General features: G+C 40.1%; 1 protein-coding gene across 2 annotated transcripts; it reads left to right on the top strand.

Moving 5' to 3' along the window:
• The first annotated feature begins 3,625 nt into the window (after positions 1-3,625).
• On the top strand, positions 3,626-18,304 carry crispld2 (cysteine-rich secretory protein LCCL domain containing 2). 2 transcript variants are annotated; one of them, XM_038701398.1, is made up of 15 exons: positions 3,626-3,916; positions 6,290-6,658; positions 7,792-7,910; positions 9,467-9,599; positions 11,436-11,551; positions 12,000-12,100; positions 12,185-12,379; positions 12,463-12,523; positions 12,624-12,690; positions 12,773-12,903; positions 13,090-13,133; positions 13,255-13,327; positions 13,769-13,844; positions 14,794-14,924; positions 16,850-18,304. In XM_038701398.1, the coding sequence occupies exons 2-15, from the start codon at positions 6,377-6,379 to the stop codon at positions 16,899-16,901; spliced, it is 1,581 nt and encodes a 526-aa protein (XP_038557326.1). In that variant the 5' UTR covers positions 3,626-3,916; positions 6,290-6,376; the 3' UTR covers positions 16,902-18,304. The 2 variants fall into 2 exon arrangements, with proteins under 2 accessions (XP_038557326.1, XP_038557327.1); XM_038701399.1 differs by lacking the exon at positions 3,626-3,916 and adding an exon at positions 5,979-5,995.
• Positions 18,305-19,666: the final 1,362 nt, after the last annotated feature.

Below are 19,666 nucleotides of genomic sequence, written 5' to 3'. Positions count from 1 at the left end.
AGTATACATTATGTCAACCAGAGTTTCAAGGACCTCCACAAGCATCTGTCCAAATAAACTATCTCTTGGTGTTGTGTATGGAGTACAATCCTGCTGTGTGTGTGTGTGTGTGTGTGTGTGTGTGTGTGTGTGTGTGTGTGCGCGCACATGGTGGTTTCCCTTAAACTCAAAAGAAAAACTAGGGTCACACCTGCTCAAGATTATATCATGTCAAAAAGTAAACAAGAAAATTATGTTTGAGTTGTGTAATCCTTCTGTTGTCTTCAACTGAGACTAATGCAGAGTTGTGAGTTCTCTGTTTCCATTTGAATTATGTCTGTGTTGATGTAGCCAAGGAAAGAACACTTCTGAGAATAAAGGCCCTCTTCCATTGGACATTTGAATACAGACATCAAGTCTGAGTTACACGATTACTAACGTTTGTCACAAGGGACTGCTCGGGACCAGGAAATTTAGAATGAGGTTTTGTCATTAAAAGCATCTGCAGTAATCCTGAAAATCCACTCATTCACATCATGGACTTCAAAAAAGTTCAAAACAGGTCAAGGTGAACATGCGCTTCTGATTTTCTGTCAAAAGTTATACAGGTAAGCCATTAAGTTGAATGCCAAATTTGTGTTTCTAAACGTCTCTGAATACATGTGAATAAAGAGTTTGTAAAGAATAACCGCTTCACAGAGCATAAATTAGTGCCTGTGGTTTGTGGATGGATTGGTCTTGCGTCACAAAGAGAGAAAAAAATGTTAGTGGGGGAACAATTTAAAAAAAAAAACTAATCATAGCAACACACTGAACATGTGCAAACTACCTAAATATGGCTCAAAGTTAAGGTTATGGTTCTTAAAATCAGAAACATCTTAGAGCACCATAAAGCTGCAGCCTCTAACAATACCTTGGAATATAAGTAATGCTTAAAAAAAGCTGGTATTTGTAGATGGTGCTTAGTGAGCTTTTACATGTCACTAATATCCTCGTTATAAAAAATTATGTAAAGATAATCAACAATGAAATAAGCAATCAGCAACCTTGGTAATGTTATGATCATGTAAACTGGAGCATGGTTTCTCATGTTCCATGTGTATGTCATATCGTGAATATGATTAAAACTGAGTGTTAACACACAAAAACAGAACTTCTTGTAAGGAGTAAAATGAGCTGTAATATTGTGTAATCTTTCACACTTGCTTCCTACATCTGGATGAGTTTATGTTTGGATGGTTGATTTGAAAAGGTAGCTGCAGCCAATTCGAAAAAGTCGTCAGGATCTGATTGCATTGTTGTGTAGTCACTGATAAGATAAGATCAACTTTATTGTCCCCTGAGGGAAATTTGTCTTGGGCATCAGTGCCGCATGAGGCTGCAGTAAACACCAGTAACACATATGGACATTACACTCACATACATCATACAATCCACCATACATTTACATTACATTGCACAAGTATCTATGACCCTGCCCCTGTCAATCATGGATTACAAGGTAAGTAGAACCTGAGTGATATGAAACCTCAGAATTATTTTATTCAATTGCACTTTAGCACATACTGTAAAGCAGAAACAGTATGACAGACACTAAAAGTACAACTGCCACAATTCTATATTAAAACTCAACATCTGGGTGATAAAAAAAATCAGTGCAAGCACTGACACTGAGCGTAATGTCTCCATCTCGATTCTCAGTGACACACCTGAAGCCCAGTTTCATGTCTCATTTATTTCTCATTTATTTATTTAAGGACAGTGCACATTAATCAACATTTCTGTAAATGTGCCAGTGTTAGCCAGCAGGCTAATTTTCAACTGTAGTCCATTGGCAAGATGTTATACTAGGCACATAAGTAGTAGTCCAATAACGTAGTTGACCAATAACGATTTCATATAGTTGCAGGAAAATGCCCCATGTCTGCATTACACATCTGGATGGATCCAAATTCCATTCACTAGACTTAAATATCACAATTTCTCTGGGCTGGTACATGACAGTCCCTGTAACCCCATGAAGAAAATTATTTTACTTTAATGAGGAAATGTCCGATATCCCAAATACAGCACAGAGGATAAATTGTCTCACAAAGAAGACTGAAAGCAAAGTGAAGCCCTTTTATCTGAGGAAAGCCAAGTATTTCCAGAAGTGTCCTTGGTAATATAGATAATATAGATGGATCCCTATGAGGTCCACCCAAGAGCTTGATCTTTAGCTTTTCTTTTCTTGTGTCCACCTGTGAACATCTCACTGCGGACCATAATTACCCTTCCTAGCATCTCTGCAGGACATTTAAGAAGGAAAGCAGATGCATGATGGGCCAGACTTCCTGTTAAACATGTATTTTGACTGAGTGCAGAGGCCAAACTGGCAGAGCCCTCGTGGGAAGAAATTCTGAGGGTTCAGCAGGGTCAGTAAGGAGATACAACAGTGAGACATGATGAACCAGCTCCCTTCTGCTCTTTATCCCCACACTTGTCCTATAATGATGTGTGTGTCAATCAAGTGTTTTAATACTCCAAAGATCCATTTAAAGTTGATGTGTAGTTGTCCACAGCAGGGTGGTAAATAATGTTTTTATACCGCGTTCCCTAAAACCGATCAATTACTCCAATATGGGGTGTAAAATGTCTTTGCCGGTTTTGCTCCAGACAAACAACAAAAACTGATATTATTTGATTAGCACGCCTGCAACTAGTGAAATAAAGTATAAAAATTTTTATGTTTGGATAATTGATGTGTACTGTTAGTGCAGGTGCAGCCAACTCAAGTGGAGTGGAGTGACGGTGAATAGTCATTAGGCTGCTTAGTTCTGGACCAGTGATTTCAGTGATGCTGAAATGTTAGAGATTAATGGCAAACAAATACACAACTACAACAAATATGTTGAAACTTAGTGTCTGAGCACCCCAAAACAAGAAAGTTTATTTGACTTATGATGGTAAATGGTCCCTATAATAAGGCACCTTTTACAAAAGTCGTTTAAGTTGCATTGACTGGCCTTATTAATATTTAATAAATAATCTACTAATGCTTTGTTGTTAGTTATAGGCCATTCATAAGAACCAACAAACTGTGAAAACTCCCTTTGACCACTTTTTTCCAGAAAAGAGCTGCAGACACATCTGGACCAAAAACTAGTTATTAACCTCATCCGATTATAGCCCTTAATTAATGACTTAATAATTATAACGGCAGATGTAATGGCTTATTGGAGAACGGGAAACCCACGAACATTAAATGGTGGATTACCTAAACATTTAAATAAGCATTATTAGCCTACCAAAATAGAATTGATCAATTCCAGCCAATGGATTTTTCACAACCTGGCAACCCAACATTGTTTATGACTAAGGTATAAAGCATTAGTAAATCATTTAGTAACCATTAATCAAGCCATTTGTTACAACGTGTCTCTTTTTTATTTTGTTTCGTTTGAGTGATTTTAGTTTTAGTCTCCCTGTTCACTGCTGCCCTTGTTCAGTCTGTAATGTTTTACGCGTGCCTGTAGCTATTCTTGAAGGTACATATCTGGGTAATAACTGTCACCACAACGTGATTCAGAGATTGCGATCTAACTGCCTGCCGCTGACTCGTCTGACAGCCCGCTGATTTACAATGTTTGTAGTTTTCTTCCTGACATCAGGCTGCTCGTTAGCGTGCGCACTCAGCGCGCTCTTTGCCAAGAATATAGCCTTCTTCAGGAGGCTGGCGAGTGTGGGGGAGTGAGGAGAGACAGTCATTTTTTCCTCTGGTCCTGAGGGGTCTCCTTCTCTATATAAGGCACTCTGGGCTGCTCAGGAGTTACACAGCTCAGGAACACCGCCAGCAAGCAGCAGCCTGGTCCTCTCACAAGGGAATAACACAGCTCTCCAGCGCGCAGAGGAAACTGCTCTGAGATATTCAAGCAACTGATAAGTAATAGAGACAGAGGTGAGCGACATATTATACACATTTATTTGCAAATTATAGCTTTCAGGTATGCTGTGGTAGAGCAGGGGTTTTAGATCTGTCAATTCTCAAATGTATTATACTATATTTTGCAGCCTCCAAAAAAAAAAGATGATGAACTATGTACCTGGTCGATTTGCAGGCCATACACTTTATGGCTGACAAAATTTTGTGTGAATTATGGTAAATGTTTCTTCATAAGTCTATTTTATTTTTTCAGATGAATTGATTTATTCAGTATGACAAAATTAACTTATGACACTAACAACTGTGATATGTCAGTTTTGGGTTACAAACTATGCCACAGTAAAAGAGGCTGTTGGCAAGACACTGCCATTCATTGTGAGTCTGCAGCCTCACTGAGGAAACGTCAATTGGAGAGCAGTTGCTACCAGGATGGAAAATACTATATGCAGGGAGTAAGCTTAAGGGCAAAGTAGAAAACTATTTTAAAATGTATTCCTGGATTTTAAGTTATCAGTACAATAAAAATCCATGGTTCACCCCAAAAAAATTTTTTGAGCTAGAGGTGCAATTTTTTTGTGAAATAAAAGAATCTTTAAATATGGCCCTGGCATGACAAAGTGAGCAAGCATCTATGACAATAGTTAATAAATCAGACAATTTATATTGTGACAAGAGTGTTTACATTCAACCTGGTGGTGATGCGGAGAGGAGGTCAGTCCCTCTTCAGAGGACTCAGAGACCAGATGTGGATATGTACGTGTGTCCAAGTCTTGTGCTGTCTGTCACTCTGGTATAAAATTCATGAGAGCCATGAGAAGGGCCCAGACAGAGAAGCTGGTAGAGCTTCAGTGTGAAAATGGGGCACAGGGAGAGGAGAAGGGTGTGGTGTCTGAGCTGCCCGCTGGCTCACAGTGCCCGGAGCTGGCACAGCATGTTGACGCAGAGCCGGTGCCAGACCTCAAACCGCCTTTTCAGCCAGAGGGAAAGATGTGAAGGGATTCAAGGATAAGAACCAGTGCGACTTAGAGCTTGTTTTATTTTTTCTTTCTTCTCTGATCACACTGACTGGCTGCTCTTGCCTCTTTATAAAAGCTTGTGATATTTTGTTTAGCTCTAATCTTGGACGTCAACCCTCTTGCTTGTTTGCTTCCAGAGGGAGGTCAGACGCAGGGTCAGTTACAGAACATTGCCCCTGGATGTGGCAGGAATGCAGTGTTTAGCTCAAACATGGTTCAGCTGGGTTAAGGATCATTAAGCTGAACTCAGGTCTCCTTCCTCAGTGTCCAATCCTGCCACTCAGTTTGATTAGAAAATAATCAGGAGAGAGTCAGAAGACAAGGAGAGGTGGATACCATTCAGTATACTTACAAAGCAAAGTCAGTGTTATATTTACTGACAAAGCTATTTTATTACTGGGTGATTGCTCAAATTTAGACAGACTTTATCTTTTGGATGCAGAAGCTAACCGGTTGGTAAAAGGCGGAAATAAGTGAAGCGGTTCAAAATAAGGCAATAAAAAACATGAAGAAATTGGGGTTGGTAATTACAAAAGGGTCACCCACAAAATGATAATGTAACAATATGAAGTCACAATTTTTAGCCAGTTGTGTGATGCACAATGTAATGAAATGAGACAATAATCTTTTTTAATGTCTTTTATAACTTCAAAACTAGCTTGATTTGATCATATACCAATATGAGTAACAAGTTTGTTTGTACAATCTTTTTTAATCCAGTACAACAGCTCTGCAAGTTTACATGATCTGCTTTTTTCACATTGTATCAGAAAGGAGTTGATTTAACTCTATGGTCATTATCGATGCTTTAGTTATTGTAAGGGGGTGTTGTATCGGATCATATTACATTCAGATATCAGGGGACAGCCTCAGAAATGACAGAACCCATGAATAGTTAACACCTCAGTGTAAACAACAACTGAACATTCAAAGCCTCTCAAAGGCAGGACTTATTGCAGGGCAGTTGTACTGGATTGCATCAGATGCTATTAGTGTGCCTGATACCCTAGTAACAGTTTTTGTGTAACGGCCATAAACTGGCAAAAGGCTGAACTGACAGAAAGCAGAACCACTGAGGGTAAAAAGTCCAGAGTTAAGGTTACTATGCCTCGGCATCACAAGAGATTCTTTGCCAGCACCAGCTATTCTGTAACACAATACAAGGGAAAGAATGAAAAATTATATATTTCCTAATCAATATTTTTTTCCAGCTGTATCAGAACAACAACAAAGAGAGGCATGTGACAGATACTGATGGAAATTGTTTCTGTTTTCTTAGTTAGTTTAGTAATCTGCATGCCCATAGTTTGTAAACTGTACTCTGTTGCCTTAAACGGTGGGGAAAGACTCATTAAATGTTTTCTCTCTGCAGGTGTCTGGAACTCTAAGTTGCGGGCTCACACACAGTCCGCTGTCTACTGTAGTCTGAAAGTCCAACCCAGACGGCTGAAGTGTCAGAATGACCAGCGCTGCCATGACCTGGATCCATGTCCTCTCCCTCTGTCTCTCCCTCCTGCTGTTATGCATCAGGGACTCAGCTTCACTCTTCCTGCCTGATTCCAAGGAGCTCAGGCAGCTGCTGAGCCGCTACGAGGAGGAAGCGGATCAGAATGGCACCAGCAACGCACCTGGCAATAGGACCCGAAGAGCCATCCGCTGGTCTGACCGTGAGGAGATCCTCCAGCTGCACAACAAGCTGAGGGGCAGCGTCTACCCCACAGCCTCAAACATGGAGTACATGGTGAGACATGTCCCATTACCCCCCTATTTCGCTATTATTCTTCAATCAACACAGATAATTAAAAGTTATCAAGTTTAATCTTTGGCTTAATCTGACATAGAACTTAATTTGAATGTGTCAGCAACACTGAGCTCTGGAATGAGGCTTGTAATTAGGATTTGATCTTTTATTCTGCCTAGAAAAGTGGTGTAATAAAAACAACCTTTTCTCTCTGCTGGAAACATGGAGTAATGATGGTGAGCTATTGGCAGCCTGCTGCGCTGCTCTTTTACAAGGAGGATAATAATGCTGACTCTGTCCTACCTGCAAACAGCTCAGCTCTGGAGAAGACAGGAGAGTGAGGGAGGGCGGGGTCAAAGCAGGACAGAGAGAATAAGGCTAGAGAGAGGAAAACGATGGGATGACGTGGCACATCAATGGGTAAAGTGGGAGAGGGATTCTTTTTGAGATGACTATTAAAAACCACAAGGTCCATAAAGTTGAGAAAAGCAGTGGTGGCCTGTGTGTCTCTGGAGTGCGGTTATAGCCAGGGAGGAAAGTGTCTGAAGATTTACTCTGCCCAGTGCTCTCTCAAATTCCAGCGAACAGGCAGTGTGTGTGTTTGTGTTAGTGTACTGTATGGGTGTTTGGGGTTACAGTGGTGTCTGTGTGTGCATGTTTTAGCGACCACCAGAAGGCTGGAAATTTACTGAGGAGATGTGCTTTGAGGGGTCAGGCTGTATGCAGTTCTCCCTTCATAGCGCCCCTCTTCCACAGTGGGAATCAGGTGTCTTCTCCGCTTTCCACCCTCCTCTCCACCACTGTAAAGAAACCCACTCAGGAAATGTGGATAATTCAGCTGTGATTGCTGGAGATTTGTAGTGGACCAGGGCCAGGCGCCAGCTGCTTCAGTCAAATGTCAACGTCTAAGGTTAATGTTGTACTTGTATCCAGCTCACTTTCAGCTCATTTGGAAGGAAGGAAGTGCAACAGCAGAAGCCTTGAACAGGTTGCGGTTTGGTATCTACTGAGTCAGAACAAGATGTGGTGATGTGTGATTATAATAATTTACACGCTGCAGGTGAACAATATGACGTCTTCCCATAAAATAAGGGAATTCCTTGTGAGAAACTTGTTTTACTTTGTGTGCGCAGGTTTGGGATGATGAGTTGGAGCGGTCTGCCACTCAGTGGTCACAGGAGTGTCAATGGGATCATGGACCTCAGGACCTGCTCATGTCTATTGGACAAAACCTGGCTGTTCACTGGGGAAGGTGAGATGCCATAACACACATAGTTGGTAAGCTATTTTAAGCATAAGGCAAAAAAAAGAAATGCTAGCAGTATTTTCGGTTTATCTGCAAAACTAATGACATTCCCATCAGCCTCAACTGTACATAGTGTACATAGGAAATGTTAGCATGCTAATACACTAAACTAGGATGGGAAACATGGTAAACATTATACCTGCTTAGCATCTGCATGTTAGCATTTTCACTGTAACCCTATTAGCATGTTAATGTTAGCATTTAGCTCACAACAGGGCTGTGACCATGTTCAGCGTTACGGATCCACTAGCATGGTGTAGACCCTTAGTCTTGTTCACAACCTGGCAGCCCAAAATATGTTCTTATAACAGCTTATAACTAATATGAAGCATTAGCAATTATTAAATAAACATTTATAAAGCCATTAGTTACAACTTATAAACTATAAAGCGTGACCTATTACAAAGTGGTAAAAGACGCTGAAGTTCTCAAATGTGAAATGTTGTCTCAACACGAGCAGCAGCACAAATACCAAATAAAACAATAAAATTGGCAAAATTATGATTCAAATCAGTAAACACCTGCAGAATTAGGCATTACAAATCTGACACTGGATGCCAACTTCTGGTACTTTGGTAGTTTTCTATACACAAGACGTACAGATTTTCGGTAGGTACCCAAAAATGAGCAACACAATAGTAGACAGGATAACCCTTTACACAACAATAGTACAGAGTTATTCTTTCACAGTCTTAGCATTACATATAAACATAGTTCTTCTTTTTTTTATTACTGTAAGTATTTACTGAGCCGTTGCATTGTTACGAGAGGAAGTTGTTTCCTGTAAACTACAGTGATGAATGTCATTTGGCAGCAGGAAATACAGCTAGTCAAAATCAGTTGAACTGATCTGCTCCTTTAAAAGAAATATTGGTCCATTTGGCATGTGTGAAGCACAAGCATGGGTAGTACTGGTCACTGCTACCGCATGAAGGTTGATGTTCGTGTGAACGAGTAGACACCAGACACAGTAGGCCTCTGTGTGTATGGCTATCGCAGCAGGTGCCCTTCCAGGAATCTGCTCTCATTCTCATAGCCCCTTTCCTCCCTCCCTATTCCCTTCTCTTCTTCCTGTGCCAGCAAACCCTGATGTGCAGTCCTTTTTTCCCACTCCCCCTCTACTCTCCAGCTCAGCACTTTTCAATACCTTAAAAAGAGATGTTTATAATAAGAGCTAGAACTGATTTGTTAGGCTTTGCAGCCATGTTTAGGTTTGCTTTGATTCTTTTTTTTTCACCTCATTTGATGTCCCCTGTTATGGAGGGGAACAGACTATCGTTGTGCATGGTCAAAGTCAGACTCATCATTTGAGGCCTAAAGGGAGGGGGAGTAGCAAGGAGGTAAATGCAATGTTTCTCAAGTGTAGCCAAAGCACCTGGCAGCTCCTTCAGATATTTCCCTTTTGCCCCTGGTACCTGGATTGCCTGTGACTGAGCCTACTGTTTGTACGTCTGTGTGTGTTTGTTTGTGTGTATGTGTGTGTGTGCGCATGGGCCCTACAGGTACCGCTCTCCTGCCTTTCACGTCCAGACCTGGTATGATGAGTCGCAATACTACACCTATCCCTACCAACATGAGTGCAATCCCTGGTGTCCAGAACGCTGCTCTGGTCCCATGTGCACCCATTACACCCAGGTGAGATGAACTTAAAAAAAACAAGTGCAGGGGAAGTTAATGGGAAAGAGTTCAGGAGAACATTTTTAGATAGGTTAAAGGGGAACTCTAATTCTACACATCAAAATATGTTGCAGAGTGATACCAAATATGGAAAAAAACAAGTATAAAGCGTTGAGTCAGCGCTGTTTGGGGCTGAAGATGAAAAAAATCTAGGGGTGTGGAGCAAGAAGTGAAGTTACAAACATTTGTTGCCCACTCCACATTTCTGCTTGAGGCTAGCTGCTACTAGTTTAAAAAACACGATTCTCCGACCGAACTGCCAGTTGTTGAGTTACCTTGTGGGTATTGTAGGCGCCTTGGTTTTGACAGAAGGAAGAAGAATGCCTGGAATAAAATGACAGTATTTCTGGTTCAGCTGCATCAGTTTTATAGGTGTGCAATGCTAAATCAGTGGAGTACTCCTCTAACAAAGCACTTGACAGTGAGTTATAAGCTTACTCTTAACTGGGTAAGTTTCATTTTAAATTGAATTATATTTTTCAACTTCCCTTGGAACCATATATTGTCATTTCTAGTATATTTATGATACAATCTGTTTAGTATCAGGTCATGTGCCTTCTTTTATCTGTAATGTGGAACATATGTCACTTGACAGGTGATGCAGGGTAATATTAGAATACAACATGTGGTGTGCACCCTGTATGGCATTTCACAGTCTTTATGGGCAGAGGTGTGGGGAGACTGCAGGGTTAAATGAAAGGCATGTATATAGTAACTTGCAGACAGTGAAAACAAGGATGTTAGAAGGATTGATCAAAAGTCTGATGCAAATAATGGAACAGAGGGGTTGAAGAGTTGAAGAGTGGGTGAAAAAATTAAGAAATCAATCAAAAGGAAACAGAAAAGGCTGAGCTGGCCTCCTCTTCCCCCAGACTTCACTTTGTAGCTGCTGGGATGAGTTTACAGACACATTCAGACTCCTCCCTCTGCCTTCACCCTGAAACCTGATCACTGCCATCTGGTAGTCATTTCCATACACACCAGACACCTCTCACCGCTTGACCTGGATTCTTTTGAAGATGCTGCAGACAGCAGAGACAGGTCTAAAACTGAGCATCACTGCCTTGTCTCTGTCTTTCATTTGTGGGAAGTTCTGATGTATCTGTAGTCCAGCCAGTCATACGCCATAACTACCTGTACAGAGAAATGCTTAAACCTCTGGAGTGAAGAGCACACTGAACTGAACTACCATCACTCAGCACACGCCAGTCTGCTGACTCACTACTTCCAGTGGCCTCTAACTGTACCAGGAAAAAAAGATGAACATTCCTGAGGAGGGAGAGTGCACATGTTTCTGAGTTGGGGAGGAAAGTGAGGAGGAGTTATGGAACATGCTGCGTTGTATTTGCCGTCAAATGGCACATCATCTGTAACACCACTGCAGCAGCTTTCTGTTTAATAAGGAATTTTATTTGACCTTGGACAGTTTTGGGCCTACACTGACTTCTGTTTCATCAGAACTAAGATATTAAGAAATCATGCCATTTTTTCCACTTCTAACAGGATGATTAAAATGATCATGATTGCAGAGGTCACAGAGGGTAAACTGGGTTCACACAGGATGTGCATCTGACTGGGGCAGAAAAACAAACCTGGGACTCCTGGAAGTCCCAGTGGCCCCATTAATCGTGACTGCCTATCCAGTTGCTTCCTCTGGAATGAATGACTGAACCATGGGCAGTGAGAAATGTGAGGCAGGAAATCTAGGCTGCAAGCTCAATAGTTTACTCTGCTGTGTGTCTGTCCATTCAGCAATTGTTTGTACTAACCATTCTTTTATTTCCCTCTTTACAGATGGTCTGGGCAACCACTACCAGAGTGGGCTGTGCTGTGCATATGTGTCCAAGGATGAACGTGTGGGGAGAAATATGGGAGAACTCCGTTTACCTTGTGTGCAACTATTCCCCAAAGTAAGATCAACATTCCTCCATGTTTCACTGTTCATCAACACTTCTTCTCTCTTGACTCTTGTTTACATTCTTCCTCCTTACAATGCTGGGGCAAATGCTACAGTGTGTGTACTATAGCTATTCTGCACATATGTAGCGCTAGTTGTCTGAGATGTTTTTATGACATATTGGGGCCATTAAAATTCCTCCACAAGTCAGAATAGAAAAATAATAATGAAGCACGGGGAAAGAAAAACAAGAGCAGAGCAGGCGCTTGTTTTCCAGACAGCCCACAGGATGTAACTGCCTGAGAGACAACAAGGAGCATTTTTATTAGTTTGTGGGATTAATGACTATTAGGAGAGTTGGACAAAGAGTGCTGAAGTAATTACACGGCCATGTGCCTAGTGATGCTTGACTGATGACTCATTTCCACCTTAGTCAAGCTGTCCACTGTTCACTTCTGCAGGGGAAACTGGATCGGTGAGGCTCCATACCAGCATGGTCGCCCATGTTCTCAGTGCCCTCCCAGCTATGGAGGAGGATGTAGGAATAACCTGTGCTACAAAGGTGAGCAAATCCACATAGTTTTCATTCAAATATGTTAACATTAAACATGTTGGCCAGCTGAATCTAATGTTTGTCCATCTGTAGACTCTCAGCGCTCAGAGACAGAGGACATGAATGAGGTGGAGAAGCCTCAGGTTCCACTGCTACCTCGTACCACCGCCAAACCTGCCCCCAAACCTAAACCATCTGTTCCGAAGAAACCAGTGTCCAAACCCTCCACTCCTAAGCCCCCCACACCCAAGATGCCATCTTCAAAGACTCCCAGCAACACCTATCTCGGTAGCTAAAGGAATGATCAAAAATAACTTTAATATGTCATGTTTTGTATAGTTCTTTACAAGTTGTCTGTCTTGTTTTTGCAGCTCAAAACATCAAGTGCGAGACTAGACTGCGAGATAAGTGTAGAGGTGCATCCTGCAACAGGTCAGGTTATTTTTGGGATGTTTATGTCTCATTCATTGTCTTTACCATACACTTACTCTCCAACATTAACTCACTCTTAACTCATTTTCTGACTCCGCAGATATAATTGTCCCGCTAATTGTCTGAATAAGAAAGGGAAAGTCTGGGGAAATGTCTTTTACGATGTGGTGAGTCTACCTAACATCTTGCATCATGCAACAATTTATACTGTAAATTCATGTTTTTAAATGTTCATTTGTATTGTTTCAGCAATCAAGTATTTGCCGAGCTGCTATCCATTTTGGTGTCATTGACAACAATGGAGGACTGGTCGACATCACAAGGAGTGACAAGTTACCATTCTTTGTCAGAGTCACAAAGAATGGCATTGAGTCATTCAGGTAGATATATATGGTCAGCCTAATTTCCCCAAAATTAACCCAAAATTTCCCTAATATGTTGCAATTGCATTTGCTGATGCAACACATTTGTGATTCACAGAAGCAGGGAAATGTGTGTGCAATAATGGATTTTCCTGAGAGCCTTTTTATTTTCCTTATTTCTAAACTCTTCGCTGTCTTTTACAGTAAACATAAACCCGGGAATGCCTTTGTGGTGGCTCGAGTGGAAGGTAAGTAAAGCGCTGTTTTTAAGAAGAAGTTTGAGTCATGATTGCATGTAGATTCACACAGTCAGCCAACACATGTGTTAGACATGTTAAGTGTTATATATGACTTCTCTCTCTGTGACAGAAATGACTGTTGACTGCTACACCACAGTGGCTGAAATCTGCCCTTTCAAAAAGCCCTACTCACACTGTCCAAGGTGCCTTCTCACAGATGCCATCTTATCATTCTCTAAAACATGAAATATCTATACATGTATCCAACAAAGACACATTCCTAGTTAACCCTTCACTTTAACACCCCATATACCCCATTTTAAGAAGCTATAATATATCTATAAGCAGTGTGTTTATTAAAGTATTTGTCAACAACTATAACATGGATGCTGGTATATGAACAGATAATGAATGACAATATAGTAAAACACTAATGTAATATTATAAAATATAAAATATGTCCTCATATACTGTACATTACTAAATACTTAAAATGTCCTTATAACTTCTTACAACCCTAGTATAGTGTGTTATGAAACATTTTTAAATGCTAAATAGGGGGTGTTAAAGTAAGGTTTTATTTCCATAAATATAACATTTATCTGTTGCTGCAAATTCATACTAATGTCCTATTTGTTTCTTAGAATTGTCTGTCCAGCCGGCTGCAAGACTCAGCCGTCTTATTGGTCACCTGTGATTGGAAACAACGTCTACACAGATGTAAGTCACTAGGCTCCTGCATTTATGTGCTCTTTTTAAAATGTATTTATGTGCTATAAGTTCAGAAAGAAAGGAATGGATATTTGGATCTGCAGTTAGAGTGACTTTGCACGCTTGGTGATGCATGGTATCTTTAAAAAACTATTGAAACACTGTATGAATATAGCTCATGGAGTACTGGTGAGATAAGCCAGAGACTTCCAGGGATGTATTACCATGCCTGACCACTCTGAGGTTTATTCAAGCATTATCTTATAGTGAGTGCCTGTGTCTCAGCAGTAAGAGACATAGAAAACTGGTTTATATCATAACTCAGAAGTCACATAAATCATGTTCATGATCAAATCACGAGTAGATTAGTCATTGTAAAGTACCCTCCAAACTAAGCATATCAGATGCACAGTTTGTTAGTATTCATGTCACTCTTGTGGATAATTTTGGAGTTGTCAATTGGCACAGTCACATGATGTCAATGTGATGTTTAATTGGGTTTTACCATGGATGAAAGTGACCTTAGCTGATGTCCGGCTGGACACAGATCATAGTTCCCAAGAACTTTTATGTCTCAAAAAATAAGGCAGCAGTGTGGCTCATAGCAAGTATGCCCAAGAATGTTTTGCAATCTCAGGCACCTAAATGTGTTTCTTCATTGGTGTAGAGGCTGGATGTTAGTTAAATACAAGACATAAACCATCTGGTTAGAAATGTTGGAGGGGTGTGTGGACAGTGTGATTTGTGTTTTGACTAGGAATGAATGATTCTGCTTCAGACTGTTGATAAGAGCTTATGGTCTGTTGTGTTGGCTCAGACTGCGAAACAAATGCTTGCGTGTGTGTAACTGTGCTTGTGTGTCAGTGAATTACTGCAATACATTTTGTACTGTATTTCATAAACAAAGTTAACATCTTGTAAAAGCATTTGTCCTCTTTTCCACACTTTCTCTTCACAGAGCTCCAGTATTTGTAAAGCAGCCATCCATGCAGGGGTAATCAAAGCAGACGGCGGTTTGGTGGATGTTCTGCCACTGGACAAGAGAAAGAACTATGTTGGAGTCCTGAAAAATGGCATCCAGTCTGAGAGGTACTACGAAATCTTTTGTGGTCAACTTAAAAACAAACAAACTGTAAATATATATAACAAATAAATAACAAAAATGAACAAAGATAAATGGGTCAGGCATCATGTCAAATAGTTTTAGGTTACCATTGTGACATTAGAGATAGTCTGAGTTCCAGAAATCTATATTTTCAGATTTGGCTCATTTAGGTTTGGAGATTTTAAGCTTTTGTCCATACATGTTTAGACATAGTATGTGACAGCTTCCATCAACAAGCAGCTGCAAAACTACAAAGCCTCTTTTGTTGTAATGAAAGCTATCAGTTAAGTATTAAAGCTAGAGGAGGTATGGGAATTAGTTTTCACTAATAACACACGTACAAGCATCTTACAAATCTGCCACTGTGGGAAAACTAAAACACAGTTTGTGAAAACATCCCAAATGCATCCTGAAAACACACGTTGAATGCTGAGGAGTGCAACACGTTAACCGCCAATGTCTCAGAAGAGTCATGTATGGTGTGGTAGTTATTCAGATTCCTAAATAATGGCATAATACATAGTGTTTGCAAGAAATGAAGCAATTTAAATACTTTAAATAAAATAAAAAAGGTGAATCAAATCTGCACACAACTACACAGTCATATGAAGAGGTCTAATTAGGCAAGATTGAGACCACCTGTGTGGGTGGACACAGGGTAGATACAGAATAATATTTAGCCTTAATATTAGATATTTAGTAAGAAAACCTTGAGACACAATTAAAATGAAAACATGAAACTTGTAGTAAAATTTGACATGAGAATCTGCTTGAGAAAGGTGCCTTTTCATCACTCTACCCTACCTTGATTTATGTCTCCTGTAATCTGTAATATGTTCTCTGCATGCACGCCATGTTTCTCACATCACTCTCATGTCTGTGGCTGACTCCAGTGGACTAAGCTTAGGCAAGGAAGCTCTTGTGGCCAGTTCTGCTGGCATATGGGGTTGTAAGAGTAATGGTGTGGTTTAGTGTGTGGATGGGCCACACATGGGATCTTTGCTTACTTTACCCAGGCATTTCAATTGAGTGTGCAAAGTGCTGAATGGCCAAAATAATCCAAGTCTGAATACTATGAAATGTAATGCAGAACTGAGAAGGCCCCACTCAGGGCACTGGGATAGGAGGTCAATAAATGGCTGAGAGTCCGTGCCATGTACCAACATCAGGGCAGGGTGGGCAATTTGGACTGGATTCCCTGTTGCTGGGGAAGTAATCACAGCCTATCTGATTACCCGAGGATGGAAATGCTGTCAGCCACTTACTCAGTGCTTTCCTATATGGACAATTATCTGTGATGTGATACCAATCGCACAGGCATATCGTGATTATTGATCATGGCAGAGCTTCAAGGTCTCTCCACTAATGAACTAATTACAAAGTCATCAAGTATAACACATGTGGTAGCTGGAAAAGGTCAGACTCAGCAATACAGAAACAATGAGTCATACTGCCAATGTGCCATTTGATGCCATTTCCAAAGATGCTGTGAACACCATGATTGTGTACTTTTTAATAGATTTGGCTCCTGGGAGGACTTGGGCAATACTAAAAAGCAGACTTCAAAGTATCAGAAAAACAGTCACTCTGCAAAAAGATGTATTTATTTGACTTAAGGTGCACTCCATTGATTTTACACTTGAAGTTTTCTTGTCACAGGGAGTACCACATTTTTTAACAGAAAGCATGCGTTGCAAGCTAGAGCACTTTCAAAGCGGACATTTAGGGGGCACAGAGGGTCTAATGAAAGACTATTTTGGTTACAATGAGGATGCAATGCTTTTGGAGCTTAACCCATACAAGGGATTTATATTCAGGACAATAGCGCTTTAACACATTTAGTAGACAGTGGTTGCATCTGTAGTAGTGGTTATGAAATGTAACATGTTTTCTGTGTTGTCTTTCGCAGCAAGAGCAACACAGATGGAGGCTCTCTCCGAGTCTTTGCTGTGAGGGAGTGAGACTTCGGTTCAGAAGTCCAAAGACCACCTCAGCTGCTCTTGAAGAGCAGGAAGTGCCCACAGGTTGGATATCATGGCTGTTAATCTGGTCTCTGTGCCTTCAGTGGAAACAGAACGTCCCAGCAGACTGATAGACACTTGTTGTCCTGTATTTTGATGGACTTTTGTTTTTTCTCACTTTTAACTCCAGATATGTATATTTCTTAGACATACTTACTTAATCTGTGAATACAGAATGTTTTTATATATTATGGTGCAGTGAACAGCTGGTGCTGGAAGTTTTGAGTTAGACATGTTTTAGAGAAAGTATTATGTTTACATTGATGTTCTTTTTACAAATTCAAATTGGTTTTCATACACAGGAATGTATACTGATCACACTGTATTTAATCATTCTGTACAGAATATATGATATTTTGTTTGTTTTAAAAATGGAGTACCATATATTAACATTATTATGATTTCTTTTTTATTTCATTGCCTGTTTCTGCTCACCTGAATAATCTATGCTTTCTCCTCTTGAAGATTTAGACTGTGAAACCAAATCAAAGTCTAAATTGTACCATAATAAGATGTATGAAAATGCTAAATTTGTCCTCTCCCCACCTAAGACAGATGAATGTGTTACATGTTTCAGGTACAGATAGAGTTTTATGTGTAGAGACTAGACCATATTTTGAACTGTGTGAATATGTTAAAGATTATCATCATCAAACTGCATTTTATGCACTTTGGAACAATTAACACTATCCAGTGCATGCAGGACACAGACACTTCACTTGTAATGTCTATCACTATACTGGATTGACGCGGTTGCCATTGGTACAGCCCTGATTTGAATTTATTAATTGAATTTGTGTTCATTGCTCTCTGTACATGTTTCTAAAGTGTCACTTAAATGCAAAGAAAAAAATACACTTAGCATAGTTAGCATCCCTTGTGGAAATGAATGAAACAAATGTCCAGTTTTTGCTGCTGGACTGGGGTGTCCAGTTAGGGTCCTAAATAACATCACAAACATTATAGAACAGTACCATTAAGCCTTGCTGCCCTGTCAGTTTCCTTGAGGTTACAAACATGCTGCAAGACCGTAAAAATGTCACAGATACCTGGCCTGAAAAATCTGACTCACCAAAATAATTTCCTTCAAGCATATTTCAACTTTATCTCTTTATTCTACCTCAGTCCTATCGCTACGCTAGGCATTTAGGTCTTTTCTATATGGGAATTTTATGGGAAATGTAAATACTATGATTTCTTGTTTTTGGATAATCCATTATGCAGTAAAATATCATTAAAATTTGTAAATTAATTTTGATTGTCTTGTTTTTATACAGGTGTAGGATGGGTTCTATATTTTTTGCACAATTTGAAAATAAAGTATGACTCACAAATGCTACAACACATGTTTCTGTGTCAGTACAAGATGTGTTCACTGAATACAAGATCTTAAGGGAAAGCTAGAATATTTCATGTATTTTGCACATGTTTTGGGCCACAGTGGCATTTTGACACAAGAAACTTATTGAATGAGGGTTTGTATTAGTGTTCTTGATTACGCTTCAGTTACGCTTATCAGAAAGGCTGAGTGCTGATGCAGGAATACTGAATGTGAACCCAAAATGCAGACATAGGCAAGGAGTTTGTTGTTCAGGGGGTTCAAACTAAAGTAACATACCATCAACGAAACATAGTCCAAACTAGGCAGAATGTTCCAAAAGAAATAATCCAACAGTCCAAACTAAGGTAAATCCATACAGGGCAGAAACATTCCAAATCCACAAGACATGGAGAACAGGGAAATCCAAAAGGGAAACAATTCAGTGGCGAGGAAACAAACTTGGACAAAACCCTCAAAATAGACGATTACGACACCACAAGGACTGAGCACAACTGAGGGCAATATACACAAAGGCACACCACACACACACAAGCAGGCAGGTCAATTAAACACAGTGGAGACGCATTAGGAATCAAGGTAGACAGGAAACAAAGCTAGACAAAAACACCAATCACCAAAATCACAAAATAAAACAGGAAGTAAAGCTACACAAAAACACAGAAGGATACATGTAACTAAATACAACAGAAAACAAGGAAGCAATGCTCAACTAACAAAACCTGAACAAGAACACAGAGAGAACAAGTAAAACATAAATGGATATGTAACAAAATACACAGAAAAACAGCACACTCAAATCCAAGGTCGTGACATTGCTCCGCCAATTGATAGGAAGTTGAGAGGCCCTGTCATGTTTAGTGCAGCCTAACCAGACAAGTCAAGGTTATGGTTCATGGACCATACAAAGTCAAGAGTCCAAAGTAACAAACATGTAGCCATGTAACTCCCAAGTGCATATGTGGATTACTGTATCATCATGGCATGAGAAAACTATTTAACTGTTGTAATATGATCTGAACTTTATTAAATCTTTGACCTGAGCATCAGGCTAAAATCTGTGTGTCATGCATTATGAATGAAATGAAGACCCAGGCCACCCAGTATTTGTACGTTATCTTTGGAAGAATATCACTGACCATGTTCATAAACTGGCTCCGCTTCCTGCGGACACACACATGCAGAGTGAAGTGGAACAATAAATGAAAGAAATTGCTTTTATTCAAGGACCACATACATAATCTGCCAATAAGACTTTAGCTTATGGTGGAATTATTTCAGAAGACATAAAAGACACTCCACAGACTAAAATCTTATGGCCTGGTCATTTCTCATTTCACAATCCAGGCTGAAGGTCTCATTTGTC

This window comes from Micropterus salmoides, unplaced genomic scaffold (genome assembly GCF_014851395.1).
Source record: "Micropterus salmoides isolate LMB-PRFRI ecotype aquatic unplaced genomic scaffold, ASM1485139v1 Ms_hic_scaffold_6, whole genome shotgun sequence".
Classification (NCBI taxonomy): domain Eukaryota; kingdom Metazoa; phylum Chordata; class Actinopteri; order Centrarchiformes; family Centrarchidae; genus Micropterus; species Micropterus salmoides.
Note: the sequence above shows the minus strand (reverse complement) of the source record. Positions and strands in the feature narration are given on the sequence as shown.